Source organism: Oryzias latipes, chromosome 15, assembly GCF_002234675.1.
Source record: "Oryzias latipes chromosome 15, ASM223467v1".
Lineage (NCBI taxonomy): Eukaryota > Metazoa > Chordata > Actinopteri > Beloniformes > Adrianichthyidae > Oryzias > Oryzias latipes.
Window position 1 is genome coordinate 12,615,681 of NC_019873.2, and position 27,996 is coordinate 12,643,676.

Below are 27,996 nucleotides of genomic sequence, written 5' to 3' on the forward strand. Positions count from 1 at the left end.
TTGTTTAAAACTTTTATTTTCCTCTGGATTAGGAACTGAGGTGCACTCACAGATGAAAGTTAAACTCTGTGATGGATGACATTAGGCCACTTAACATTTAAAAAACTGTTTAAGGAAGTGGTTCTGTTACTCTAGCAACCGCCAACTAATCACAGCAATGTATATTTCTTCCTGTGAGAGCAAAATTGCTGTTGCTGCACAAAAACATGACAGAATAACATGTCTGCAGAATGTGGGGAAGAGGATGTCCTGCACGCAGTTCATCTCCAACCTGGAAGGACTCAATGATGGAAAAGACTTTCCCAAAGAACTGCTGAAGGTAAAAACCGCCATACATGGTGGGAGGAGCCTTTATTTTACTGAAACTCAACTAAAATAGTTGATAAAACATCCATGCTAGCAGATGGAATTTGTTGGAAAAACGTATGCATAGGTAGGAATTCAGACTTCCACTCCTTCCCTCTAGTGATGGCCATTCCTGTTCTAAGGATATTCTTAGAATTTCTTTGTAAATATGATTCATTTTATTATAAATGGTGTGTAAAATGAGTTACTGTTGTACATAGCAGATGGCTTTTTGGAATTATAATATGAAAACAATTAAAATGGCTAAATTTGAATGGAAAAAAAAGAGGAAAATTTGAAAAAGTACCTTCTTTGCATGAGAATTCATGTAGAACATTATACAACAAAACAACCTGATTGCTGTTCTATGATCATCCTGTTAAAGTTCAGAGCCAAAACTCTGAAATACAGCATGTCTGAGTCTGCTTCTGATGCAACTGCAACAGGAAAATGTCTGGAGTTTCGTTTTATTAGTAGGAAAGCCTGCAGACAAACACAAACACACAGATACACAGACACATACAAAAACAGACATGCACGCCTAATGTGACCTTCAGATTTGTGTGAAGGTCAAATGATTTATGCAGTTGAGTAAAAGCTTTTCATCACTAACCCAACTTCAGATTAGTCCCAGTCTGGTTCATATGATCTGGTTTTGTCTTTGGTTTTGTTCAAACCGAATGAAACCGTTTCTCATGGAGATGAATGGAGGAGTGGATGGAAGGGGAGGTGAAGGTGACTGAAGGTTTTCCTCATCGATGAAGCCGATCAGGAGCTGCAGACGTCGAATGTTTGATGCCTCTGCAGCTTTTTTACATTCAGATGTGGATCCTCCCTGACTGACAGCTCTGAGGGAGCAGGAGGCGGGTCCTGGCTTCTCTGTTTGCAATTCGATTGGCTGCTGCATTATCAGGGAAAATGCGCATTGAGAGAGAGAGGGAAAGAAGAAAGGAGGAGAGAAAAGAATGAAGGGGAGCAAGGCAAGCACTCCTGAACAGTTCAGTCTTAGCAGAAGAAAAGCAGGAATAAGAAGAATAGGAGGAAAGCTGTGGATGGAGGATGTTCCTTCAGAAAAAACAAAGAAAGAGAAACAAAGAAGTGAAGTTAAATGACGAAGAGATCAACACCTGAGGAAGAGGAGAGGCATTCTGTCTGTGAAGAGCAACAGGATAAACTTTTATTCTTTGCTGCTCGGTACATCTTCCCATTTTCACCTTCATCCTCCCTCATCCTCTGACGTCAAGTTTGGGGGGGGGGCTCTCTCTCCCTCTGTCTGCCTGTGTGGGCGTGCTCGCTTGTCCAGCCTCCTGCTCTGTTTTCCACCCACTCCTCCTCATCAGAGGTCAGATCTTCATCACGTCGCTCTGTCTGCACTCGGAGGATTCTCCTCGCTGCTGCGTCAGAGCCGGAGGACGCCTCTACCTGAAATCCAGCTTCAAGTTCTTCCAGATCTTTTTTTTTTTTTTGCCTAATGTTTTGTTGTGAGCCGATGAGTTTCTCCTACATGCCGACAGGAGTTGAAGGGCCTCAACCTTCTGATCAGAGACTGAAGAATCACTGAAGTTCTGAATTTGTCTGATGAAGGATGAGACTGGACTCTCCGGCTGCAGAAGCTTTTAAAGATGCTGATTATGGTCATCAAACGGTGGTCCATCTCTACTTAGATCCCTGAAGGATTTAAAGGAGCGTCTTGAGGAATGTTGTGCAGCAGATGTTTGCTGCAGAACATCCACCTACTTGAAACTGAACATCTTGGTCTAGAGCGGTTCCTCTCTCCTGAACCACACCTAAAGTTCCAGGGGTCACGTCCATCAGGCCACTGAAGACACAACCTGTCCATCATTGTGACTTTATCTGCTGTGTCAGAACCGGATCGGCAGCCTGACTTTCTTTGGACTCTAATGAAGCAGACTCTAGGATCCACAGTTCTGTGGTTCTGATTCCAGTCTGGGTTTTTATTTAAGCGTATTTCCCTGAGAAAGTCCGGAGGGAAGAGGTTTGGTTCTTTTGGTTCGGTTGACCAGCTCACCACCAAGTCTTTCTCGGATCAGAACCTCCTCCAATGACTCACTGAAATGATTGGCGTCAACAGCATCCACTCGTCGGGCCGTATGCGGTCTCGGTCCCTTGGCTCAGTCCGAAGTAGGCAGGACTCTCGAGAATCGGATGCCTTCAGGTACCCCAGAGCCCCCCGGTCCCGCTCCCTGAAGCCTCTGGCCTTCCCCGACCTGCTGGGGAAGTCTCAGGACAGACAGCAGCACCAGAAGAAGCCCAAGAAGAAGGTACAACCTTCAGGGTTTGAGATGCAGGTCCAATCACTGACAAATGACACTTCAGAATAAAACCAAAAAACTCCTTCAAAAGAAAGCTTCAAGATAAAACAAATGATTAAAAATAAAACTAACAAAATAAATTTCAAAACAAAACTTCAAACAATTCATTATTACAATATAGTTATCAATTAGGTTTAAACCTAAAATAATTGAAAATAAAATGTTGAAATAAGCTTTAAAATAAAAATTCTAAATAAATCTTAGAAAAGCTTCACACCAAAACTTACAATTAAAAAATTCACCTTTTAAAAATGAATAATTTTAAATAATGATTAAAAAAACACTTTTAAATTACTACAATAAAACACCTAAAATAAAAAGTAAAAAAAAAAACTTTATTTTAAAGTTTTTAAAACAAAACCACAAAAACTGCTAGAAAGGGGCTTTCACCACACACACAGACATACACACATGCGCAAACATTGTATTTTTTATTGTATTTTGCTTTTTAAAGTGTTTGTAGTCAGACTGGGTTTGAACTCCTACACAGGTGAAAGCACCTGAGCCTTTGGCCCCCCCTCTGACATCTTGTTGTGTCCTTTTTAGATCTTGTACACCTCCATCAAGACTGAGAAGCTGCAGTGGACCATGTAAGTGTAAATATGTGTACATAGGTTTGTAGGCGACACCAATTTCTTTTTATAAGGGCCTGTTGCCGTGGTTACCAATTCTTACTTTTTTTTTCTTGCAGTAATAACAGGTAGGCCTTCTAGTGCTTGCACTTGACTTTGTATAACACTCTGTACCTTGTGTGTGTGTGTGTGTGTGTATGTGTGCATCAATCCTCTTCCTCCCTTTTGTATTTTTCGGCTGGTCATTTTTGAAAATGTTGAAGCTTCTGAGCTTTGATAAAAAGTTTTAATGAAAATAATAACTTAAAGCTCCATATGAAGTTTCTCTTTCTGAAGATGTTTCACCATCATTGATGCCATTCTTAAAGGGATCTCTTGTACATGAAAATAAACACAGAGACAAAACAGTAATTATTTGTACAGCAAGATGTAGGATTGACTTTTTAATCGGGTTTGAGGCAAGAGCTTTAGTCTTGGAGAAGACAAATTATTGAACATATTATTGAACAATAAAACATTCTAGGTACTGACAATATTTTTTTTTATAACTTTATTTTTATTAGTTTTTGTTACATGAACACAAATCTCAAACAACATCACAAAAAAACAAGAGAGAAAAGAAAAAGGTCAAGTCTAGGTGTTCCCCATGTCTATCTGTTGTACAGTGTCCATTTTTTCCACTTTCGGTGTAATTGTGCCTCTTGCAGCTTCAGCCTGTATGTTATTAATTCCATTGAATAAATGTTGTTGATTGTTGAAGTCCATTGCTCCTTTGAAGGGATCTCCGTAGTGCCCCAGTTTCTGGTTATTGTTTTTTTGGCGGCTAGTGACATGACTTTAAATAAATATTTGTCACTTTGGTGGATTAGGTTTCCTGAAAACATGTACAGATAAAACAGTTCTGGCAACAAAGGAATTTTGTATCCCAGCACTTTGCATGTGAGATCGCCCACCATCTTCCAAAAACCTGTTACATTCTGACATTTCCAAAATACATGAGAATGATCAACATTTATTTCTCCACATCCGCGCCAACAGCTCTGATTTGTTTTCAAATGTTTGTTCTTCAGTTTAGGTGTTATGAAAAATCTAATAAGGTTTTTCCAGGCAAACTCTCTCCACGTTCGAGATCCAGTGGTGGTATGGTGGTGTCTCCACATATCTAACCAGTCCTGTTCAGTTATCCTTATGTTTAATTCTCTTTCCCAGTTATCTTTTACTTTCAAAGTTGTGTTTTCGTCATATTCAATCAATGATTTATATAGCATACTAATCCATTTAGTATTGTTGTCTTTATATGTCTTTGTTATTGTGTGAACTATCCCGCCTTCATCCCCAGAGGAGTCGCTCTGTATTGCTTTCTTATGGTAGTTTCTCATTTGTAAGTATCTGAAAAAATCCTGTTTTTCAAGGTGAAATTGTTTAGTTAAGTTCTCAAAACTCTCCAGCTGTCCGTCCTTTTCTAGCAAGCACCATGCTGTTATTCCTTTTGTAGTCCAATATTTAAAGGTCTGATCATATTCTGCTGGTTTAAATTGCCTGTCATATGCTACCCATTTTAATTTTTTTGCACTATTTAAGATTTTGTATTTTTGGAGTAGTTTGAACCATATAGTTAGTGTATGATTTGTTATGGGATCTAAATGCCTTTTTTTGTTTCATATAACTCTTTATCACCAATAATGTTTTGAATAGGTTCTTGTAAAGTTTCACATTCAATATTTTTCCATTTTCCAGTATAATGGGGGTTACACCAACAGCATAAGTACCGTAATTGTGAGGCGATGTAGTACTCTTTTAGCTTTGGTAAAGCCATACCTCCTTTGTTCTTTGGAAGCTGGAGGGTGCCATATTTTATTCTGGAACTTTTATTGTCCCATATGAATCTGGATATTGTTTTATCCCACGTTGCAAATTGAGTGTTGGAGACCTGTGCTGGTAGAGCTTGAAATAAAAATAAAAACCGCGGCAATATATTCATTTTCACTATTTCGATTCTAGAGCTGAAATCTAGTGGGAGTGTTGACCATCTTTCTATGTCTTTTTTTATCTTGTCTTGTACTTCTGAATAATTTTTAATGTTTATATGTTGAAAGTCTTGTGTTATTTCTACTCCTAGGTATTTAATACTTTTCATATTCCAATTGAATTTAAAGTTGTTTCTAATGTATTCAGAGGGAGCATAGTTGAATGTTAGAGTCTGAGTTTTTGAAATATTAATTTTATATCCCGATAAATTTTCAAATGTTCCCAACAGTTTCATAAACTGTGGAATTGATGATTCTGGTTGTTCGAGGTACGCTATTAGGTCATCAGCAAACAATCCTATTTTATGTTCAACGCCATTCATTGAAACTCCTTTAATTTCAGGTTTTTCTCGGATTGCCTGTGCCAGAGGCTCAATAAAAAGAGCAAACAGAGTTGGGGAGAGTCCACAGCCCTGCCTAGTGGATCTTTCCAATTTAAATGTTCCTGTTAAATTCCCGTTTATTTTAAGTTTAGCCGTTGGTTGTGAATATATTGTTTTTATAATTTCAACTGATTTGTTATTAAATCCCATTTTTTCTAAGACTAAGAATAAAAATTCCCAATTAACGCAGTCAAAAGCTTTTTCCGCGTCAATACTTAAGAGAACTGTACTTATATGTTCTCTTTGGGCTCTTTCAGTTAAGTGTAAGGTTCTTCTAATGTTGTCGTGTGTCTGGCGACTTTTTATGAATCCCGTCTGGTCCTCATCAATAATGTCAGGTAAAAATGTGTTTATCCTGTTACAGATTATAGACGTGTAGATTTTGTAATCTATATTTAGTACTGAAATAGGCCTATAATTGGCGCACGACTGTTTGTTTTTCCCTGGTTTCAACAGAACTGAAATAATTGCTTCGGACCAGGAAATAGGCATTTTATTATTTTGTAGGGTCCAATTCAAAGATTTGTGTAATATTGGAGTCAGCTCATCTTTAAATATCTTATACCATTCAGCTGGAAACCCGTCGCTGCCTGGTGATTTATTGTTTTTCAAAGAGCTTATGGTTTTTAATATTTCCTCTGAAGTAATTTCAGCTGTAAGTAGTTTATTTTGATTTAATCCGATAAATGGCAGATCCATATTTTCCAGAAAGCTTCTTTTATCTTGTTCACAGGCTGAAGGAGGTTGTGAATATAGCTTTTTATAGTAATTAGTGAATATTCTCTCAATTTCCTCTGGATTATTTGTTACTTTATTGGTTTCGGGATCAAGGATTTCATAGATTGTATTCAGAGTTTGTTGTTTTTTAATTCTTTTGGCTAGTAATTTTGTTGATTTAGGCCCTACTTCCTGATAGCTTTGTTTGAAATAAATCATCTTTTTTTCTATTTCGTCCTCTAATATGTGGTTGATTTGTTTTTTAATATTTTGTATTTGTTGGTATATTTCTGTTGTATTTTTATTTATGAGCTGCTGTTCAAGTTCTTTTAATTTTACCGAGTATTCTTCATATTTTTGAATTCTCTTTTTCCGCAACCATGCTGTTTTCGCTATTAGTTTTCCTCTAATTACTGCTTTAAGAGCATCCCATAGCACTGTAGGGTCTACCGCTCCATTGTCATTGTCATCCATGTATTGTTTTATGTCGGCTTTTATGTCCTTTATAATTGTTTCATTATTCAAAATCCCAACGTTCAGTCTCCATGTTGTTTGTTTCTTCCTATTTGATATATTTATTTTCATGTGCTGGATATTATGGTCAGACACATCTGCACCCTCAATTTTACATTCTTCTACTCTATTAATATCTGATTTAAAAACAAAGAAATAGTCTATTCGTGAATGTACTTTGTGACTTGCGGAGTAATGTGTGTAAGCTTTCTTACGGGGGTTTAAGCTTCTCCACACATCCAGCAATCCCAGTTCTTCCATGGATAATTTAACAAATTTGGCAATAGCCTTTTTATGTTTATGTTTACTAGTTGTGTCTAATTTAAAGTTTAAGGCTACATTGAAGTCTCCTCCACAGATTAATATACCCTCTGCCTCTTCAGCAATAACGTTAAACAGGGATTTAAAAAACTGTTTATCACTTTCAGGTGGGGCGTATACATTTACTATTGTCAAAACTGCATCTCCCATTCGTCCTTTAACAATGATGTACTGCCCGTCCTTCCCCTTTATGACTTTGTCAGTCTCAAATTGAGTTCTGTTTGATATCAGAATAGCGACTCCTCGTTTGCGGCTTTGTTTGTATGAACTGTAATATGTATTTCTGAATCCTAGTTTTTTAAGTTTCTCGTGTTCTTGATCATTTAAATGGGTTTCTTGTAATAGAGCTAATTGTATATTTTCTTTTTTTAATTTTTGCAGAATTATCCCCCTCTTTTTGGGTGTGGTTAACCCATTCACATTTAACGAGGCAATACTCAAACTACACATTTTATCTTATAACAATCACATTTATGCACCTAGACCGTGACCATGTAAACAAAAATTGTAAAAAACTGTAAAACCTGAACACAAACGTAAATTGTGACTTCCACATGGAGAAAAGATGATCCATCTCTCCTCTCTCGTCCCCGTTGGTGGGTGGGCAGGATGTCCCCATTCTAGATGGGAGCCTGCCTCTAGACATAAGTCTAGCTTTGTCCAACGTTCCTTCCTCCTCAGTCTGTGAGCTCCGTCTCGGCCTTTTTTGTTTAATTCGGCTCCATTTACGGGTTCCCTGTGGTTATTTCCTCTGGTATTCCTGGAGCCTCTCTTGTGCACGCCGCGCTGTCCCTCCGACGCGCTGCCATCCCTCTGCTGCTTGGGTCCGGTCCGGTCCCCTGCTGCTTTCGCTGCTTGGAGTGTTGACATCGATCCCTCTCTTCTTAATGTCTTCCGCCGCTTCCATCGCGCTGTTGTAGCTTTGTACGCCTTCCTTCCAATGAATCCTCAGCTTTGTGTATGGGGTTTGAAAACGGATTCCCCGCTCCTTCAGAACTTTTTTAATGTCCGAGTATGAGCGCCTTTTTTGTACAATTTCTGCTGGGTAGTCGTGGTCAAACTGGATGAGCTGATCTTTCACTTTTATTTTCTTTTGCCATGCTTTCTTCAGGATCGTGTCTTTCGTTGCAAAACTTAAGAAATTGACCACGACATGCCTCGGGCGCTGGCCTGCTTTGGGTTTCATCGGGGGGGTTCTGTGTGCGCGCTGCATCTGAAGATCAAAGTCCGTCGGAATGAGAAGCTCTTTTTTAAACAAATCGTTTAGATAAGTTATAACTGAGCCCCCTTCAACTTCTTCTGGTAGCCCGAAGATTCTGATGTTATTTCTCCGGGCTCTGGCTTCAGATTCCGTGACTTTGTCCCGCAGAAGTTGCATCTGTTTTTGCATTGTTTTCAGCTCACCGTTCGCCTCCATGTTGCTCTCCTCCAAAGTTGCGATGCGAGTCTGGGCTTCGGCTAGGTCTGCTTTTTGAATTTCCAGCGAGTTGTGGTGCTCCTTGAACTGTCGGTCCATATCTTGCCTGAGGGAAGATATTTCCTGTTTCAGTTCGTTCTTTGCCCCTCGCAGCTCTGTGTCCAAGTCATGGATCTGAGCGCTAATTTTTGCTAGCCCGTCTAGCATTAGCTTTGTGTCGCTGGGGCTTCGCTGGTTTTCGTTGTCCGAGTTAGCTTCGCTGGCCGCTTCTTCCATCTCGTGTTCGATATTTTCTGGTTCGGTCAGCTCGTTCACTTCTTTTTTTTTTCTTTGGCTTTTCCGCAGCGTGTTTCCTCCACTCATATCTTCTTTTCTGTTGTTTTTTTTCGAGTTTGTGGAGTTTTTAGTGAACCGAGTGTGGGAGCCTCAGACTGAGCGTGTCTCCTCTATGCCGGCATTCCGGAAGTCCCAGGTACTGACAATATTACCGTGTAATGTGTTACAGCTTTCATTTTAATTTAAGATTGTCACAAATAAGAAGGTCATTTTAACATTCTTATTTGTGACGGCACGGCGGAGAGACGAAAGCAGAATAATGGGGAAAATCAAGAAAGCTGCAAGACTTTTCTGACATCCCATAATATGCTTTGTACTCTGCATAAATGTTAAATGTCAAGAACCAGGTTGGTCCAAAGCTGCAGGGTTTAAGTGGGTGTGGCCACCACTCAGGGGGTTACCATCTGTTATTTTGATGCTTTGGGTTGAAATCGTCATCCTGACAGCTTCTGGTTAGATCAATGACAGCAAGCGCTGGCGGGGCTCCGTCTTTGAACTCCTACGTTCCTCTGTTGTCATCAAGCCGGGTTGTTGGAAATGGCTGCTGTGGTTCATGCTGAGAGCAACCAGAGAACAAACATGAGTGCAGGAACGTTAGCGTGATCATGCTGATGCTCTTTTTTTTTTTTTCCCGCTCCTTTCATTAGCGTTTGGACAGGGTTACGTAGAAGCTTTAAAGTGTAGCTGCGGAGGATAAGAACAGAAGCAACAGCTTGGATCGCTCAAAAAAAATATATCTTTACCATTTCTTACAGTGATGAAGAAGAGCTGAGGAAGTCCATCTCTGAGCTAGCAGAGTCCAGAACAGACTCCGCCTCTCACACTATGAAACGGCTGGGGAGTGGAGGAAACCCCATGGTGGGCGTCGCCCAGCAGGCTGATGGCGAGCTTTACATGAGCGGCTTCCTTGTTCGCAAAGTCCACGCTGACCCGGATGGGAAAAGAAGTATTAATATACATATTTTTCTTTTATTGTTTCCTCTCCATCATTTACTTTTTATCTGTTTTATGAGAAGTTCAGACGCGCATGGATATTTGTGTTTCTCTGCTGGATCAAGAAAAGCAAAAATATTGCAGACCTGATATCCCATAATGCCTTGTTCCCTGCAGCGGCTCGAGGGAAGAGGGGCTGGAAGTCTTTCTACGCCATGCTGAAGGGTCTGGTTCTCTACCTGCAGAAAGTAAGCTTCTAGACTCCAGTCTGAGTGAGATCGTGAGCGAGATCATGTTCAGAAGATAAACTTTTACCCAGAAAATGTTGACAACATTAGCCTGGGTCTGATGGATAGTTAAGGACGTTTGTGGGAAAAAATGAATAACGAGTGACAACAATCTTTAGAGCATGTTAAAGCCTTGTGTGGGGTATGTGAGCCCGTCTGCTGCCCTCTGCAGGATGAGTACCGGACAGAGCGCGAGCTGACAGAGGAGGACGTAAAGAACGCTGTGTCTGTCCATCATTCTTTGGCCATGAGGGCGGTTGATTACAGCAAAAGGCCCAACGTCTTCTACCTGCGGACTGCCGACTGGAGGGTCTTCCTGTTTCAGGCGCCGTAAGGAGAGAGCCCTCCATATGGCTGTGGTCAGCAGCCTGAAGTTTGAAGGTTGTGTTTCTGTGTTTGACGCAGGAACGCAGAGCAGATGCAGTCCTGGATTACACGCATCAACGTGGTGGCGGCCATGTTTTCAGCTCCTCCTTTTCCGGCGGCGATCGGCTCTCAGAAGCGTTTCAGCCGCCCCCTGCTGCCGGGCTCCGGCACCAAACTATCTCAGGTACAAAGACGAGTCCACAATTGCGGACACCGCTGCTAAGACCAGGTATCATCGTCTCTTCTTCTGCCCCCCTCCCAGGAGGAACAGGCGAAATTCCACGAGAACCGGTTTAGAGCGGTTTCTTCCGAATTGCTAGAACTTACCCCAGCCACGCCAGACCGGAAGGCTAAAGGTCGCGAGCTGGAGGAACAGAAACTCCGGAAGGAGTACCTGGAGTTTGAGGTGAGAAACACCAACATCTGAGTTCAAATGACCAATCACATGCCTCTGCCCTGCCTCCACATCCACACTCTAGCAACCAATCAGTGCTACTTCTATGAACGGGAGCTGAGTTCAGAGACAACGTGGAAACCTCTCCTTCCAGAACCCAGAACCTTTTCAGAAGATCTTCAGAAATGATCCTCAAATGTCCTGAGATGAAGCTCTTCTCTGAAGAGCGACAGTCTCTAAGGAAACCAGATCGGTGCTCTCACAGATAGAACCTGACAGCTGCACGCAGAAAAACACATTCTGCGCTGAGTGCGATCCGGTCTGCAGTCGCAGATGGTTGGCTGAATCAACAGCATGGAACCATGGAAACGAGCGGCGTGGAGGTGGCTCCTGGAGTCGCTGCAAACACAACAGTCATGTGATCCAGTCTGACTTTCACTGGAACTTTCTTTTTATCAGTCATAAACCTTCTGGCAGCTGCTAAAGATGAGTTCACTAGACTTCTGTAATTCAGAGTTCCCTAATGTGTCTTCAGAGTGATATTGATGTCTAGCCCCAACATCTGAACTTCAGAGTTGCACTCGTTTGAAAAAAGTCTGATACAAACGGCCAGGTCATTGAATGTCTCACTGCAGTAACCTGAGTTCACACTGGTATCACACTGGCTTCAGACTTCCTGTTTGAAGCACATTTCATAACCAAGCTAAAGTCAGGTCACTTCAAAACCAGGTTGTATAATCTAACTCACAGGATCAATGCCGTGTTTCCTGTTGTAACTGTCTGCGTCTCCCCCCCCCCACAGAAAACACGCTATGGTACGTATGCCATGCTGCTGCGAGCAAAGCTGTCAAGCGGTGCTGAGGGTCTACAGGCGTTCGAGTCTCAGCTATTCGATGAGGGCGGCCTGCAGAGGGCGCATTCAAGCCCCACGTTGCCTCAAGACGCCGGCAACAAGGAGAAGACCCGCGGAACGAAGACGTCCAAGAGCCTAAAGGTGACGTCTTCGTCCCGGAGCGAAGGAGGCACTGGGGAAGGCCGGAGGAAGAACGGCAGCCAGCGGGTGGAGATTCAGAAGCAGAGCAGCAAGCAGGAGGAGGCGGCTTGAACGAGGCAAAGGACTTAGCCCGCCTCCTTCTCGGTCAACCCTCAGCTGCCTCCTGATTGGTTGAGGAGCTTTGCTTTTTGCTGATACATTTAAGGTCAGCTGGAAAAGGGGGCGCTGAGGGCGGGGATTTGTGCAGGAAACTGTCAGCCGCTGACTTTCACAGCAAGAGCTCTTTCCTGCTTTCCGGCATGCAGATGGGGGCAGTTTGTTGTGAAAGGACAACCTTAAAGCGCTGAGCATCTTCAGGGAACTGACTCTTTGTAGGAAATTTGATTCCACTAGCCTCCGACTGACTTCCCACCGCTCTGCTGCTGGCAGGAGTGTGTGGGCCGGTTGCCACAGTGATAGAGCCAAGAGAAGGGAGGGGCAGGGACTGCAGGGTCAAAACACCCCCGCTACAGCAACAAGCAAACAAACATAGAGACACGGGAACAGACCTCCTCCTCCACACGTCTGCCCATGTGTGTGTTCCTGTGTGCGTGTGTGTTTGCGTTCACATGCTCGCTTGCTTGCGCTCTGCTAAACCAACAGGAAGCCCGGAGCGAAGAGTACAGATGTAAATTTAGAACAGAATCGTTTTTGGGGCGAAATTAAAATCGTCAAAATTCGTTAAAAGAATTTTTCGTGTTTGCGAGGAGGAGCTGAACATATTTTTTGTAAACTCGTTTCTTCAGGCGAGGTGAAAGTGTTTGATATTGGAGCAGCTTCAGTGTGCAATATGTAATCAATCATACCTGGTTATTTAAGACCAAACATGACACTTTCAAATTAAAACTCATGCTGGTTTGGTTTTCTGTTATAATCTTTGGAACAAAGAAAAACCTTTCTGTATTTATTTTATTTTTCTCAGTGATGAACATTCTCGGTGTGACACCAGAACATTCCAACCCAAAAACCAGGTGAAGCATAGGTTCTGTTTTAGTGTTTTTGTATCTTCGCCCTCTCGGTTATGTTTATTTGTTATCAAACCGGGTCCCAGTTTCCACGTCTCATCAGAACCTCAGAGACCCCTTCATTTTAGAACAAAATAAGACTCAGATTGAACACACTTTTTCTCTCATCGTGGAGACCCATATGCTAAATTGTGACCCCCCAGCTGCTCAATGTCGGACTTCAGCACCAAAGCTTCGTGGTTGTTTTCTGTTGGCGGGAACAAATCCGTCCACTCTCGTAGTCCCAAGGATGCTCCTGTTCATTTTGACGCTCTTCAATCATCTCTGGTCCAGGTCATGTGACGCGATTTGGGGTCACTCCATCACTGTTAGTGGATTTTCCTGCAGTTCCTTCTGCTGCCACCACGTCGGCTGACTTGTTTGTCCACAGACAGTCTGGAGGTCAAGGAGCTCTGACATGTCACCTATAAGCTGCAGTGGGTGGGGCTCTGCAGATAGGTAAGGGGTCAGTGAGAATCTGGACCAAACCAGAAGAAGTGGAATTCTGATAATCAGATGCTAGGCGGGGATTGGGGGGGGGCTGATTTTAAGGTACGAAGTCTGACATTACGACACTGGCGTTGCTCTGGTTCTATGAGAAGTGCTGGACCAATCAGAAATCAGAACCCAGGCTTAGCTGATTGTGATGCATTCAGGGCCAGTCTGACCGCTGTGTTCCATGTATTCCTAAATTGACAATTAAAAAAAAGAAGAAAACTTGAATTTTGTTGGACCTCAGTCTGCCTGCAGGTAGACCAGCGTTTGCTGCTCCACATCGCCCCCTGCTGAGCATCAATGATCCATATTCCTTTGATCTTCCTGAATCCTTGAGAACCTCCATGGTGTTCTGAAGGGTCTGCTGTTCTGAACAGGACAAGGTTTCAGGTGACATGGTGCTGTTTGTGTTGCTGTACATAAATGTGTGAAGCTGCAGCAAAAGCAGTATTGCAATATTTTTTTGGTTGCTTTTAGATAAAAACTTGGTCTGCGTTTGTTGGCTTCGCTGTACAAAAGCCACTTTCCGTTGGTTTGCTGCAGAGAAACACCAACGTTTTCGGCTTGTAAACACAAATAAAAACAATTTGGAAAAACACATTTCCGATCTTTTCCTTTCCACTTCCTGATGGTTGAAGATTAACAAACTGGAGCTGAAATGTTCAGACGTTACAGAAGAGCTCAACGAAAAAGAAAATATGGCACTGAACATTTGCCATATTTTTGTTTTGGCAGCATACCGTTTTGCTGCCAAAACTTTCTTAATCTTAAAATTCCATCAAAAAAGGTATAATAAAAAAAGATGAATAGCAAAATGGATAAAAATGTGATTACATTTTTAAAACAGGAAACCTCTTTTTTGGCTGGAAAGCAATAATTTTAAAAAGTGGTGATTGTGTAAGCACAATTAGATTTTTTTTATCCATCCTGCATTTATTTGTAGTTCTTAGAAGTCAAAAACTTTAACAAATTATATTTTGAGAAAAACAGTTTTTTTAATCCTTCATAAAGGTCAACATGTTTGACGTAGCGTTTTTTTATTTTCTTAACTGTGAGTTTTACATCCCCAAAAAGGGTTTTTTCATCTGAAGTTAGTTTTCAAACCAGGACAAAAGACTTGAATCGTTGGAGAATGAAGATTTCACTTTATTTTTTTTTACATAAAACTGTTTCTCTTCGATAACGTCTATGACTGCAGATGCATTTAAAACCCGACAGAAAACGGGTAATTCCAGTTTCCAGAGCGAAGCGGCAGATCGCTAATCTCCAAACTTCTCGGTAACACAACAGAAAAACATTAAATACAGAAAAGAGAAAACCTGTGATATAAATTAGTGAAAACAAGAGTTAAATGTTGAAATCCTCGTTCTGTTTGACAATTTGTCTGGAAAATATGGACAAGTTCTTCTTTTACCCAGACTTTAAAGGCAGCAGAAGCCAAAGTTTCTGTGGGTCTGAAATGCAGCTCCCGCCCCCTCCTGACAAAGGAAGGACAGTGGGACTGTTTGCTGCATCAGTGATTGGCTGCAGGCTGTTGCTCCTCCTCCTCCATTGGCTGGCTGCTGAAGCCGCTGTCAACAGTGGCGTCTGATGGAACACAAAGATGAGAGAAGATGAGATCTGTGAAGAACAAACTCAACAAGCCTTTGGAGACCGCAGGAACTTCTGTCAGAAAAATACCAGACCGGAAATAGCAGATCCAGCTTTAAGGCAAACAGTTGCTCTTTGGACCTGATTTGTTCAACGTGGGTTTCTTCCATTTGGTGGGGGCGGAGTTTGACAAACAACTGTCTGGAGCTCACCTGTGCTGTGCTTATCCTCCTGCAGCTCTGCGTTCCTCAGCAGGCGGATTCCTTCTGTCAGACCGAGAGACTGAAGAGCTTTTACCAAATCGTCCACGGCGCCCCCACCCAGCTGGAGACACAAACGCAGACAAGAGCCGACAGTGAGGGGATGTGTGAAAGGGAATCTCAGAAATCTTCAGAGATTCTTAAGGAACGTGATCCTTAAAGAACAATCTGAACCAAGATGGCCCCATTTGTGGGGGAGCAGAACCAGAAGTAGGTTGAACAGTCTGACCAGTCCAGCCTGGATCTTCTCTAAATGCAGCATCAGGATGGATAAACTCAGCAGCAATGAAGGAGCATCCTGGACCTTTGGAGAGCTGCAGACTCCAAAGCTACGTTCACACCCCCCTTGGCAACGTGTGTTCAAGCGGCAGTTTCCAATGAAAGGTCTACGTAAACAAGTGTTAATATGCGTTTGGGCTTACATGTTCAAAACTCTTGCGTTCGCCTCCGAGTTGTTGGCGCGGAGTAAACCTTACCTCATTTCCCATGATCCATTTGTTTGCACTCTCTCCTGCTAGCTTTCCAGCCCCTCCCAACTCCAAGCTAACATTAGCAGTGCAACAAAAACGGTGAGCAATATTGGAGCTATCCAGGTGTACAGGTTTGAGTCAGACTCCAACTCAGACAAGGAAAACAAAAATGGACATGGATCTAGTGTCCTACAGGTGGATGCATCAGAATGGAGCAAGTGACCCGCCCACTGCACCACCTACGTCACTACAGGCTTTTCAAAACGACATTTTTTTCTCTGCTCCTGATTCACAACAATTATAAAAACTCAGAAAGTTTTCAGCTATTTTTATACATGTCCTGCATCAGAAAAATGTTACAAGAACATGCTAAAAACTTCCAAAATACTATTTTCTTTTGAGTGGATCTTTACTGAACCTCCACTGTGAACACAGATCGAGACACAGGTCGTCTGCACCGACTTTCTAATGACTATTCTTTGATGAGCAGAAGAGGAGCGTTTCTGGACTTGTCGGTATTTGAAAACCTGTGAGCTCATGCACATGTGTGTGAGCATGTTACCTTGTAGTGCTGCAGCAGGTGGTGGCAGGGGGTGGGGCTATCCTGGTACAGGTGAGTCAGGGTCATCATGCCCAGCTTCTCCGCCAGCTTTATCCAGGGAATGTCGCTGACGCTCAGCACCTCCACCAGCTGGGCCAGCGTGTCCTCGTTCAGCCCCGACCCCTCGGCGCCTGCAGCCCGGCAGCGTGTTAGAGTGAACATGCATGGGTGTGAATGTTGTTAGCATGCATGTGAGCACCTACCTTCACCGCTGTTGGCTTTGATCTTCTTGTTGCTGTGGCGACTTGCTGTGGGACTCTGGCCGCTTTGCAGCAGGTTCCTCACCTGGACCCAGAAGTTAGGGCAAACATTAGAAACTGGACCCGGCTCGGCTCCTCAGAGGCGCTCCTGAGGATGTGTCACCTTGTGGCAAGTGGCGAGGTCCAGAGGGGTGTGTCCTGCCCGTCTCTTGCGAGTGTTGATTGGCTGAGAAGCGGCTCGTTCCGCGAGCTCCTCCCTGGTTAGTTCGCTCTCGTCCACTTCTTCATCTGACGAGGAGCTGCAGGAGAGTGGCTCGTCGTTCTGGATGTTCTTGTCTGCGCCTGAGGAGCACCAGACAGGTGAGCATGTGGGCAGAGCAGGGGGGCCTGCGATTGGCGGCACGACTCACCTGCTGCGATCAGCATAGAGCAGAGCGTGGGGGAGCCCAGGCTGGCGGCCAGGTGCAGCGGCGTGTTTCCTCCAAACGTGCAGGCATTGGTGTCCGCCTTTAGCTGAGGATGCAAGGTGTCATGTTAGGGGCGGAGCCATAAGTTGCTGTATATATAGGAGACCCCTCCCTGGTGGCTGTGTTACCTCTGTGATAAGCGTGCAGGCAACCTTGAACAGGTTTTCTCTCACAGCCAGGTGGAGTGCCGTGTTCCCACTCTTCTGCTCTGGGGCATTAATTTTAGCTCCGCCCTCAATCAGCAGACGCAGGCAGCGCTCGCCGTCCCTCCTCACAGCGAGGTGCAGCGGCTGAAGACCTGCAGACAGACAGCTCTGAAACAAAGTGTCGGCGCCACGACTGAAGAGCATACGGCGCCTCCTTCACCATGGTAGTCAGGCGTGTTCACCAGGTGGCTGTGGCGTTCTCCCATGTGAGACAGCAGGAGGCGGAGCAATGAGCTGTCGCCTGCCAGTGCTGCCAGGTGGAGAGGGCTCCGACCGTCTTTGTCTGGAAGGGTGGGGTCAGCCCCCGCCCTCAGCAGCGCCTCCACCACCTTTGGTTGACGGGTGATCACCGCCAGGTGAAGGGGAGTCTAGAGCGAGCAGAGAGGGATGAGTCAGCAGGCAGGTGGGAGGTGGGCGTGGCTAAAACGTGAGAGGTGATTACCTGCTGGAGGTGATTGGTGGTGTTCAGGATCCGCTGCTGCCGGCTGCTGAGCAGAGTGTGGATGAGCTGCTGTGTCACACCTGTCTGCAGGTGGATGATGGACAGGTGCAGCGGCCTGGGAGGGCAGACAGCAGCGTCAGCAACACACCTTAAAACCCCCCCTTGAACCAGCAGTGAAGGCGGAGTTTAGGTGACACCGATGGGTGGGTCACTTACGTGTCTCCATTGGTGTCCTGGACGCTGCACAGGTGTGTCTGGATGGCGAGAAGAGCGCGAGTGTCCCCAGTGCGGCAGTACTGCAGCAGGGCAGCGGCGGTCTGCCGGGCGCTTTGAGACACACGGTTGTTGAGCGTGGCAGCTGCCAGCAAAAAATAAAAAATAAAAGTTAACAAAAAATTAGTTAACAAACTAGAGGCAGATGTGTGTAGCTCCTCCTCCTCCAGGTGTGTTACCAATTTGTAGCAGCTGTTGCTGCAGTGGTGAGCCTGCTGGTCTGTCGCTCTGCTGGGGGGCGGAGCCTGACATCTGAGCTGCTCCAGTAAAGCCTGTGAACCCTTCTGAGTAAAAAGTTCCGCCTCCTCCTCCGTTCATCTGCTGGTGGAATTGAAATCCTACCAAGGGGAACAAGAGAATTAGTCTGATCCACAACCCAGATGCCTCGATGGCATCACAGGAAGGCAGCAAAAGGACAAAAAAATTATTTTTTTAAATACCTCCAGCTCCTCCACTGGCTCCTCCCCCAAATCCCCCAGCGCCTCCCCCTCTTCCCCCTCCTCTCCAGGACTCATAGTGAGGCAGTGGCTTCTGCTTCTTCCTCAGAACCTCTTCTTTGTCTGAAAAAAGAAGAACTGTCATGTTTCTCTGCTGCGCGATCCTGAAGATGGAAGCAAAGCCACTGAGCACCTGCACAGGTACATGCACGAGCGCACGCACGCACGCCGCCTCACCTTGGACTTGTGGTATGTAGGTAAACTGTTTGGGGTCACTGCTGTCCCCGGCTTTCTTCCTCCGGAGCTGCAGGAAGACGGTGACAGACCGCTGGATCTCAGTGCTGTGATACGGCGGCGTCTTGAACACAATGGCATACTGAGAAGACAGACACGTTGAAAAAGGAAGGTGAGCAGCTCTGATTTAATCTGAATCATTCAGCAGGTTCTTCATCACAAACATTAACCAGTGAAGGAGTTTGTGACTGAGCAGGAACACCAACCTGTTTGTGAACGTCGGTGGGGGAGAAGTCCCCGAACGCCTCCCAGCCGCCCTCATCGTCCTCCTCATAGAAGCGGATCTCAATGTCATCTGCAGGACACGATGGGACGTCAGCGTATCAGCGCATCTATCACAGGTTTGACCTTCGGGATGGGGGAGGGTCCTCACCTTTCTGCACTTTATCACACAGCAGGAAGATCTCATCTCCTCCGAGTACAGAGCCACAAGTCTTATCCATCCTGGAGATCTTCAGGTTGGAGGCATTGGGCGACTCTGTAGGTGAAACACGTGTCACTTCCAGCTGCGGTGAGCATCAGTGCTAAGCATGTGCAGTAACGTGCACACTCACTGCTATCATAAATGGGGTTGGACACCACAGGTTTGAGCGCGCGTGTGAAGCCTCCGTTGCTGTCCTGCAGGTAGGCAGTGAACTTGAGCCGCACAATGTTCAGGTCCATGCTCTTACTCAGCTCCTTCACCTCCTTCTGGATGGAGGCCTCTTCAGCATCTGCACACACACACTCCATCATCAGTGCTCACAGATCTAAGTGGGTTTGCGTATTTGCATCTGAGTTTGTGTGTTTGAACAGGTGTGTATGTAAACAGGAGCGTGTGTTTGCACATGTATGTGAATACTTCCACACGTGTGTGTTTGAGTATTTGCCCAGTTGTGTTTGTCAAACTGTGTGTGTGCGTACTTATGCATGTGTGTGACTATTTGTATGGGTGTGTGTGTGTGTGTTGTCACAGGTCTCAACGTGTGTGTACCTGTCAGGTGACAGTGTCCTCCGGTTTGTCTCCTCCTTTCCTCCCTCAGTCTTCGGGTCAGAACATCGACCACGCCCTTCTTGGTCACATGGAGGATCCCCAAATTACTGAACCTACAGGAAGTGACATCACATTCTTTATCAATCAGCCTGACTCTGCACAGGTGATAATGCTAAATCCATCAGAACTATTTAGTCTGTCCCTTGGGTTTAGGTTGTATTTAAATGTGTTGTGTTGATGCAGCTATGGGATTGGATACTAACGAGGCAGTGAGGTCGTTGGGGCCGACGTCCAGCACACAGGTGCCGCTCTCGGTGCAGTTGCGCCCCACCAGGCTGTGGGCGTGGACTCGCGGGGGGTCGGTGTGGGTGACGAGCTGCACCTCCACCCGGGCCTGACCCACATAGTTGTTAATCTAAGACACACACACAGCCGGTTACAGACACAACGGGCCATAGGATGTTTTTGTTCCAGCCTCCAAGGAGCAGCAGTCTGCAGCTGAAGCGGCTTTGGTTCACTCACCTTCACTGTCGGGTAGGTCCTTCTGTTTTTCTCGCTAGAGGCCCCTGGCAGCCCGCCGTGTGACGGACCCTCACACTCATAGCGGAAACGAAAGCCCCTCTGGAAGCACAAAGAGAGCAGCAGGTAAGTATCCACCAGAGAACCATTAAAACCAAAGATTGCTGACTGACAGGTGAAGGTCATGAGGGAAAATTCCAGCTATCTGCAAACTATCATCAGAACCCGCTGAATCCCTTTTGGGGTCATGGGGTTGCTGGAGCCAACCCAGCTACTATCGGGTGAAGGGGGGTACACCCTGAACAAGTCACCAGTCTGTTTCAGGACCACACACACTCACACTTAGAGTCACCAATTAACCCATGAAGCATGTTTTTGGACTGTGGACTGTGGAAGCCGGGGAAAAGTCACGCATGCATAGGGAGAACATACACGCTCCACACAGCTGGCATTCAAACCATTCTCACTGTGAGGCGAGATCGCTAACCACTACGCCACAGCGAGCCCAAGGAAAAATTCACTTCCAAAAAGGGCTGGGATGACACAAACATTTATCTGTAAGTAAACCAATGAATGCATTCCTGTTCCGATTGGGTTTTCTGTCATGTTTTGTTTTTTCATCTTTGTCCATCAGGAGGCGCCATTCATTCAAGCAGCAGTTCTGAATGTCAGTTTTCTGGTTCTGATGGCGTCGGGGTCACGGCCTGTTTGGGTCTGTTTGCAGCAGAGCTAATAACAAAGACTGTCATGATGAAGAGGAAGATCACACCAGACTTTGCTGGTAAATGAGTGCTGGGAAAGCCCTGGATAATAGGAAATGGCCGTTGAGGGCCTTGGGGGGGGGATTCCCACCATCGTCTGTGTCAGCTGTTCGTCATCCTCATCAAGATCTTGTTTTCACGAAGAACTTTTGAAGACGACTGAATGAGAAGAATCTGTGCACGGCTGCAAAAATGAAGATTGACTCTCAGGAGCGTCTCTGTAATCTGATGTAATCCAGAGCAGCTCTGCTCAGAGTCCAAACAGGTTTGATCACCAAATCAATCAACTTCTGTTTTAAGCTTCAAAAGATACCTGTCCACGTTTTAAAATGAGCTTTTTTATTTTTAAAAAACAACTGCCAATACTAAAAACATTCAAATGTTTACAAGAACTTCCACATTCATAAAAGCCTGTGAGCAAAAAGAAGAACCAATCAAATGCACCAACTCAGTGGCCTTGGGGTAGAGGGTCTGCCCTGAGACTGGATGGTTGTGGAGTCAAATCCATTGTCGAGTCATACCAAAGAATTTAAAAATGGTACCCAGTGCCTCCCTGCTTGACACTCAGCATTAGCGGGTTTGACTGGGGAGTTAAGCCCCCAAATGGTTTTCCAAGTGTTGCTGTGTCTGCAGCTCCCTGCTCCCCCAGGGGGTGGGTCAAATGTGGAGAACAGATTTCACCCACCTAGGTGTGTGACAACTAACTTTAACTTTATTGGTGTCGCCAGACGCTAACTTTTTCACCCAAATACCAATACCAATTTCTCACCTGTTTGGGCTCTTCGATGATCTGGATGTACGGACCGTGAACTGAAACACAAACACAGCAGACGTATGAGCTGCAGGTCTCACGCCAACTTCAGCAGCTACATTGCAGGAAGGTGGAGGCAGATGGCAGAGGTCTGACTGAGCGTGCTCTGGGCAGCAGGAGAGAAGTTGGCTCTGCAGCAAACTGTGCGATGACGTCACACAGACGCCAGAGAACTCACCTGTCTCAGGTATGTAGGGTTCAGTCTTTATGTCCACTGGGGGAATGTAGTCATAAGGCATCAGGTTGAGCTGCAGCTGAAGGAGAGAAAAGCTCACGGTTAGCATCACAGCCTGATTATGAACACCGGCCGGGTTCTGAGCAGGAACGGGTCAGCTGGACCCGGCCAGCTGCCCAGAGCTGCAGGAGGAGTCATTTGATAAAAAGCAGTTTTCTAACCATAAGATAGTGATGGCGTTCAGGTCACCGCACGTATTGATTGCAAAGCTGTGGATTTTGTGTCATTTTTGTCTCTGGATGCACAAACACAACTCCCTGATTTTAAAAACAAACATCATCTGGATTTTGAAGCTCCCTCCTGAAGATCCTCTGTGATTTCAGCTTGAATATGTTTTTATTGTTCTGATAAAAGTGTCTCTGTTAAAACCTGACCTCTGACTTTGGTTTATAGATAAATTTGTTTATTTCTGCTTTTTGTCACTTAAATAAAAGAATTTGTCTCTAAGAAAAATCCCCAAAATCGATTTAAAATATAGAAAAAAAAATGAAAACAGCAATCCAATCATTTTCTTGAAAGGGTCAGATCTGGTATTCTGGCTCCACAGCTGCTCTTCAGAAGATCATCATCATCATCATCGCTCAGTTGATGACGGAGCTCCACTCCGTCTGAACATTTCTGACTAATTTCAGCAGCAGGTCAGATGATCACACATGACTCTGGAGCTGCAGGGACTTTCACTACTTCATGGTTGAAGCGTAATTCCAAGAATTACACAGATTCAAAACACTGACTGAAGTCTGTTTCCTCATAGCTGCAGTTTGTTCATCATGCAAGACGGTGTTCCATAGTCTAATTACAGTGAATAACGAGAAATCAAGACTCATTTAATGACATTATGACAAAAGGAAAATGTCAGATTTATTTGTTCTAATTTAAAACAGACTGAAAGCCTGGCTTCCATAAAGTCCAACTACGATCATTTTTTGATCTATTTTTAGTGTTCCCAGTGGTTTTTTAATTATGATTATACCGTTTTAAGCCAAATTTAAAAGAAAAAACCTGTCTTTTTCTAGGACAGAGTTTGTGCAGAGCGGCAGTTCATTAGAAATTCACGTCTGAGTTGTGAGCAGGACTGTTGGCACGGAGCAAGCCTGATACTTCCTGTCATCCATCTGTTTTTAGGCTCTCCCACTAGCTTACAGCCCCTCACAACCCCAACCCTGGGGCCAATCCCTGGAGCAATTTTGGAGCTATCCAACTGTACAGTTCTGAGCCAGATGTCAGACAAAGACGTTGGTGGATGTAATTGTCTACAGGTCGATGCATCAGAATGGAGCAGAGCAGGTAGCTTGTGGCTTGTTGTATTAATTTGTACGACACATTTAAAAGCTTTTTCCAACAGTGCTCCTTTTTTGTCATTTAAATAAAGAAATACTTAATAATGCCATTTTAATCTTTATTTTCTTAACATTTGTCCTCCATCATGAGAAAAATGCCACAAGAATATGTTAACAACACCAAAACCAATGATTTTCATTGGAGTGGGTCTTTAAACAGAAATAAAGATTAGAAATGTGTCAGCAAGTTGTCAGAGAGGTGAGGAAGACTGACCTCGTTGTCGTAGTTGATGAAGGAAGCTTCGCTCATCCTGTAGCACAAACACACAAACAGCAGTTGTCAGAATCCCTTCAGTCTCTGAACGCCTCACAGACTCCAAGAGTCTCAAAAACAAACTGCAGCACTTTCACTTTCACAACATGGGCGAGAAAGGCTAACTCCAACTCTCTCTCGCTCACTGCTACTCCCCCCCTCCCCTCCCCTCAGTTGTTTTCAGTCACTTCCTGGAAGTGGCGAGCTGAGGAAAACCCCCAGAATCCCAAGCAGAGAGCAGAGGGGCGGGGCGATGATGTCAGTCAGAATGAAGGAAAAGCTCTTGTGGCTCAGAGCCTATGACGCTCTGGACTCGGATTCCAGCCGGGTCAGCTGCAGGTCTGAGTCTGCAGACGGATCACTCTGACCCGGAAAGGCTGCATGTTTCTTCGGGACAGAAAAAAAAAACAAAGAAACATGGAGGCTCCACCCACCAACGAGTCCAGCTCTCTGTGTTACGCTCTGGTGACCTATGCTTACTGAAGGCTCCAGGAAACTGGTTCTTCAAAGTAAAAGTCTGACATTCCTGTGAGGATGCACCGACTGTAATCAGAGTATTTTCTGTGAAGTTGTCACACAGGCAAAGCACAGACCTGAAGCGGCGAACAGACCTTCTGCAGGTTCCTTCAGCGGCGACGCTCTGACACTTCACTTCCTCTCTGCTCGGCTCGCCGTGCGTCTCTGCCTTTTCTGTCTGACTTCCTGTCTCTTCCCCTCTGAGAAAAACCCGCCTCACATCACAGTTTGACTCAGTCCTCATCTGAAGCACCTTTCCCCTCAGCGGCGGGACGTCCCCCTTCAGACTGCGCCAGACAATCAGAGCGCTGCATCACCACCCTTGTTTACATAAAAGTCCAACAGTGCAAAAAAATAATAAAAGGGGGCAAAAACCCAACGGGGAAGTCAAAGGAATCTACAGAACTACCTCACCAGCTCTCATCCTGAAACCTGCTCCTGGCAGGTGGTTGCCATGGCAACAGCATCAAAGTTCCAATAAGCTGCACTTAAACAGAACAGTCTGATTGTCTGATCATCTAATAATTAATCTGATGGTGTCATGACTTCAAGAAAGGATCTGTATTTCCCTTAAAACGTCATTCCTGGTGTTTGAAGGAACACCTAGGCTTTTTCTGCTTTCACGAAAGTGTCACTTTGATGTTCAGGCACGGCAGCACCCCCACATTCAGATTCTTCCTCCCCCAACACCACATCCCTCTGTCCGGGCTGCAGAAACGTTTCCAGCTACTCATTCTGGCTGCTCTCATTTCTTCTCTGCTTCCTCGGAAGCCGAACTACCCTTCTTTGAGGAGCGAACATCTGAGACAACTTCTTCTTTTTCTTCTTTACATAATTACAGAATCATCAATTCACGCCCTTATATTAAAAACTGATGTAAAACTTAAACAAGTGAATCTGAAGAACTCTACATGACAGCAACACAAAGATCTTCTGATGATCTTTGTTCAATAAAATGTTGCATTTTCAGAATAAAACAATAAAATAATAAAGAATAATAACAATAAAACAAGTCCAGTGCTTCCTCTGCTATCTCAGAGACTTTCAAAACAAAGTTCTTGTACGTTTGATGAACGCTGCAGGTCAGAGGAAAACTACAGTGACCTGGAAGGCTCAATACCTGCAACATTCACTTCAGTGTTTGCAGGTCTGCTGGGCTGTCATGTCAAGCCAAGTTTTGCTTAATTTGCATGTTTTAACTGTTCTTGAGCTCTCTGGGCTCAAACACTTTTGGACACTAAAAACTACAGATGAATATTTCTCCCTCCGATGTGTCTAGTTATAGTTAGTTCGCTTTCTATGTTATTATGGATATTTTTGTTGTTAATGTCTGGACGTCTCCCTCCTTTATTCATCATCTTCTTGCAGGTTCCTAATCTCCTTCATTTGGGTTCCGTTTGGTTGGTCAGAATACCAGAACCAAACTGCTTTGCAGAAACACATCAAGAGAAGAGCCCAAACACAAACCTCAGAGCACTGGCCATGATTCAGCAGAAACCTTGATGATAAGAAACGTGATGGAGGCTCCGCAGGTGAAGGATGACAATAACAAACTTCCCCCTCCAGGGAATTTTCTGTGGAGGACAAACTGAGAGTCAGTTGGCGTTAAAACCGAAGGAGGGAATTTCCCCCTCCTCTACCTTCTCTGGGATTATTTGGGCTGCATGTAAACATCCTGGATGTTAAAATTATCTATCACAGGCCGACCATCCTACAGCCCAATCCCCTACAAAAGCCCAGAAGGGTCAAAGCCAAGCACCAAGAGTAAATCAGAAGTTTTCCTAAATATGAAGCTTGTTTTCCTGCCCTGTTTGTCCCTACAGGCCACCATACCTGTAAGTCATGCTATAAAGGAACAAAATGTACTTTTTATTTTGATTAAGATCCTATAGAATTAGATCAATCAAACTGATGTAAGGAATTGTGTGGACAAACATTAAAGTTTCCTTTAATATAAAGGACATTGGTTTGTAACTTCTAAACTCATGTTATGTATTGTAATAATTCATATTTTAATAAATGTTCCACATCTGATCTGTATAAAATACATGAAAACACATTTGTATTATGAAAATTGTTAATGGAAATTTGACAGTGAATCAACCTTAGATCAGATGTAGCAGTTCAGGTCTGGATGATCCACTTATGGATCAGAACAGAACCCGATCTTCTGTGTGGACCTATCCTCCATGCACACAATGCAGGGAACCACGAAGGCTTTGGCAGATGTGTCACTACTGTGACGTTCGAGGCGGCCTGTTTGGACGCCGCTAAAAACTAGTTATTTTCTACTAGCGCAGTTTCCTTAAAAATGACCAAAAAGCGACAAAATTTACCAAGAAATAATTGAGTTCGGAACCTTGTGTTGGGTTCGGTTCACTAACAAAACAGTTTTAGGTTTAAGCCACAAAAAGGTAACAGAGAAGCTAATCATTCAGAAACTGTAAACATGATGGCTTTCAGCTGTACGTTACCCCCCCTAACTCCAGAGAAAAGTCTGATTAATTCGGCTGCACTTTGAACTCACCTCGACGTGTTCCGCTCTTAAAAGAAGTTCAAAGTCATCCTGAGCGAAGCATCGACCGAAAGCTTTAAGTTCAGCATTAACTTGTGAAGTACTCTCCAATGTCCCTCCGCGGGGCGTCCCGATGAGTTTACCGGCAACGAACGCCGGACTTTAGGTCTGTAAACCTCTGTTTCCCCGAGAAAGTCCGAACTTTGTCGAGCGTCAAATGGCGGAAAAGAGGCAATAGTACATCCGGTTTAAGCTTTTCAAAGTATGTTTTTTGAGGGCACGTTTTCTCCTGCGTTCTTCTCCTGTATTTTCAAAACCACATAGACATTAACATTCTTGGAAGAAGTGATAGATTTAATAAAGAAAATTATTTTAAAGCAAATCTCATTGGATCCAAAGTTTTTAATTGGGTATATTTCTGAATATTTATAACTATAAAAAAGGGGAAAAGGTGTTTATAAGTCTCAGCTTGCTTCATGCAAAAAAAGAGAAAGTATTGCCAAATGCTGGAAGAACACTTTAGTCTATGCGTAATAAGTGCAATGATTCAGATTTATGGCACAGAGGAATTAAGAAAAAAAAGTTCAACAACATTTTCTGACAAGGCCAGGAAGACTTTTTTTTAAATAGCCAATCTGAAAAAAAAGTCAATTGCGAAATTATATTTTGTGTAATATCTTGTGTTTGGATCTTAAAAACATGCTGTGAGCCTGTGTAGTTAAATTTTCACTGTCATGCCTTGAGTACATTTTTTTATATTAGAAAAGGATAACAATATTTTACACAGTAGTTTTAGATTTAGAGATGTATTCATTAGTGTCTCCTACAAAGTCCATAGGATGAAGTTTAATAAAACTCTAATGTTATGCATTTTTAAAGGTTGTGAAGGATTGATCTAATCAAGGCTAAAGTCAATGTCATTGCTATTGGGAGCAGCTTTTATTTTGACAGTTGGCTCTCTTTCCGGATGTCTCCTGGCTGTGCTACGTGAGTCTGACGCTGCTCAACTCTGTTGTCATGGCGACAACAGCCTGCCAGTCCGATCGGAAAACCCCCGCAGCTGAAGGGGAATTCCAAGAGTAAAGCTCGATTGCCGATTGGCTGTGTGTGGGGGTACTACCCGTGCAAAATCAAAATAAAATAAAATAAAACAGCTCAACAAAAAAAAATTATAAACAAAATTGTTTACAGTTTAAGTTTAAAGAAAATAAAGCAAGTTGGTCTTTCTTCACCAGGACTTATTTGAAAGGTTAAACCCTGGTTTAGCTTACTTTTGATAAAAAGATGTTGATGACAGAGCAGGAAGAAAAGTTGTTTTATTTGTATTTTTAAAAACAAATGTTTTTAAAGCTACAAA

General features: G+C 44.1%; 2 protein-coding genes across 5 annotated transcripts in view; one reads left to right on the forward strand and one right to left on the reverse strand.

The window, feature by feature from the left end:
- The window catches only part of LOC101166656 (PH and SEC7 domain-containing protein 1), a 32,531-nt gene extending 18,455 nt beyond the window's left edge, over positions 1-14,076 (forward strand). For both annotated transcript variants that reach the window (XM_023963357.1, XM_020709371.2), the window contains 8 exons: positions 230-319; positions 3,225-3,268; positions 9,720-9,910; positions 10,075-10,145; positions 10,357-10,514; positions 10,590-10,734; positions 10,813-10,956; positions 11,747-14,076. In XM_023963357.1, coding sequence (XP_023819125.1) covers positions 230-319; positions 3,225-3,268; positions 9,720-9,910; positions 10,075-10,145; positions 10,357-10,514; positions 10,590-10,734; positions 10,813-10,956; positions 11,747-12,049 — 1,146 coding nt within the window. In that variant the 3' untranslated portion in view covers positions 12,050-14,076. The remainder of the gene's footprint in view (positions 1-229; positions 320-3,224; positions 3,269-9,719; positions 9,911-10,074; positions 10,146-10,356; positions 10,515-10,589; positions 10,735-10,812; positions 10,957-11,746) is intronic.
- A 522-nt stretch (positions 14,077-14,598) lies between these two features.
- Positions 14,599-26,865, reverse strand: nfkb2 (nuclear factor kappa B subunit 2). 3 transcript variants are annotated; one of them, XM_004077246.3, is made up of 24 exons: positions 26,652-26,865; positions 25,592-25,698; positions 23,570-23,606; positions 21,959-22,034; positions 21,739-21,779; positions 20,212-20,310; positions 19,953-20,104; positions 19,690-19,802; positions 19,271-19,429; positions 19,090-19,194; positions 18,923-19,011; positions 18,660-18,798; positions 18,426-18,545; positions 18,165-18,323; positions 17,929-18,070; positions 17,713-17,827; positions 17,431-17,638; positions 17,193-17,362; positions 17,008-17,110; positions 16,761-16,939; positions 16,601-16,682; positions 16,359-16,528; positions 15,279-15,390; positions 14,599-15,063 (listed from the first exon to the last, which is right to left on the reverse strand). In XM_004077246.3, exons 2-24 carry the CDS (start codon positions 25,606-25,608, stop codon positions 14,990-14,992), a joined length of 2,661 nt encoding a protein of 886 aa, XP_004077294.1. In that variant the 5' UTR covers positions 25,609-25,698; positions 26,652-26,865; the 3' UTR covers positions 14,599-14,989. The 3 variants fall into 3 exon arrangements, with proteins under 3 accessions (XP_004077294.1, XP_020565034.1, XP_020565033.1); XM_020709375.2 differs by lacking the exons at positions 25,592-25,698; positions 26,652-26,865 and adding an exon at positions 24,220-24,383; XM_020709374.2 differs by lacking the exons at positions 25,592-25,698; positions 26,652-26,865 and adding an exon at positions 24,202-24,383.
- Positions 26,866-27,996: the final 1,131 nt, after the last annotated feature.

Coding starts and splice junctions, on each gene's coding strand:
- nfkb2 (XM_020709374.2), bottom strand. CDS start 24,368: ATGAGGACTGAGTCAAACTGTGATGTGAGGCGGGTTTTTCTCAGAGGG. Junction 18,324..18,425: donor AGCCAGTGGAGGAGCTGGAG/GTATTTAAAAAA, acceptor TCCCCTTGGTAG/GATTTCAATTCCACCAGCAG. Junction 15,391..16,358: donor ACCTGCTGCAGCACTACAAG/GTAACATGCTCA, acceptor TTGTGTCTCCAG/CTGGGTGGGGGCGCCGTGGA.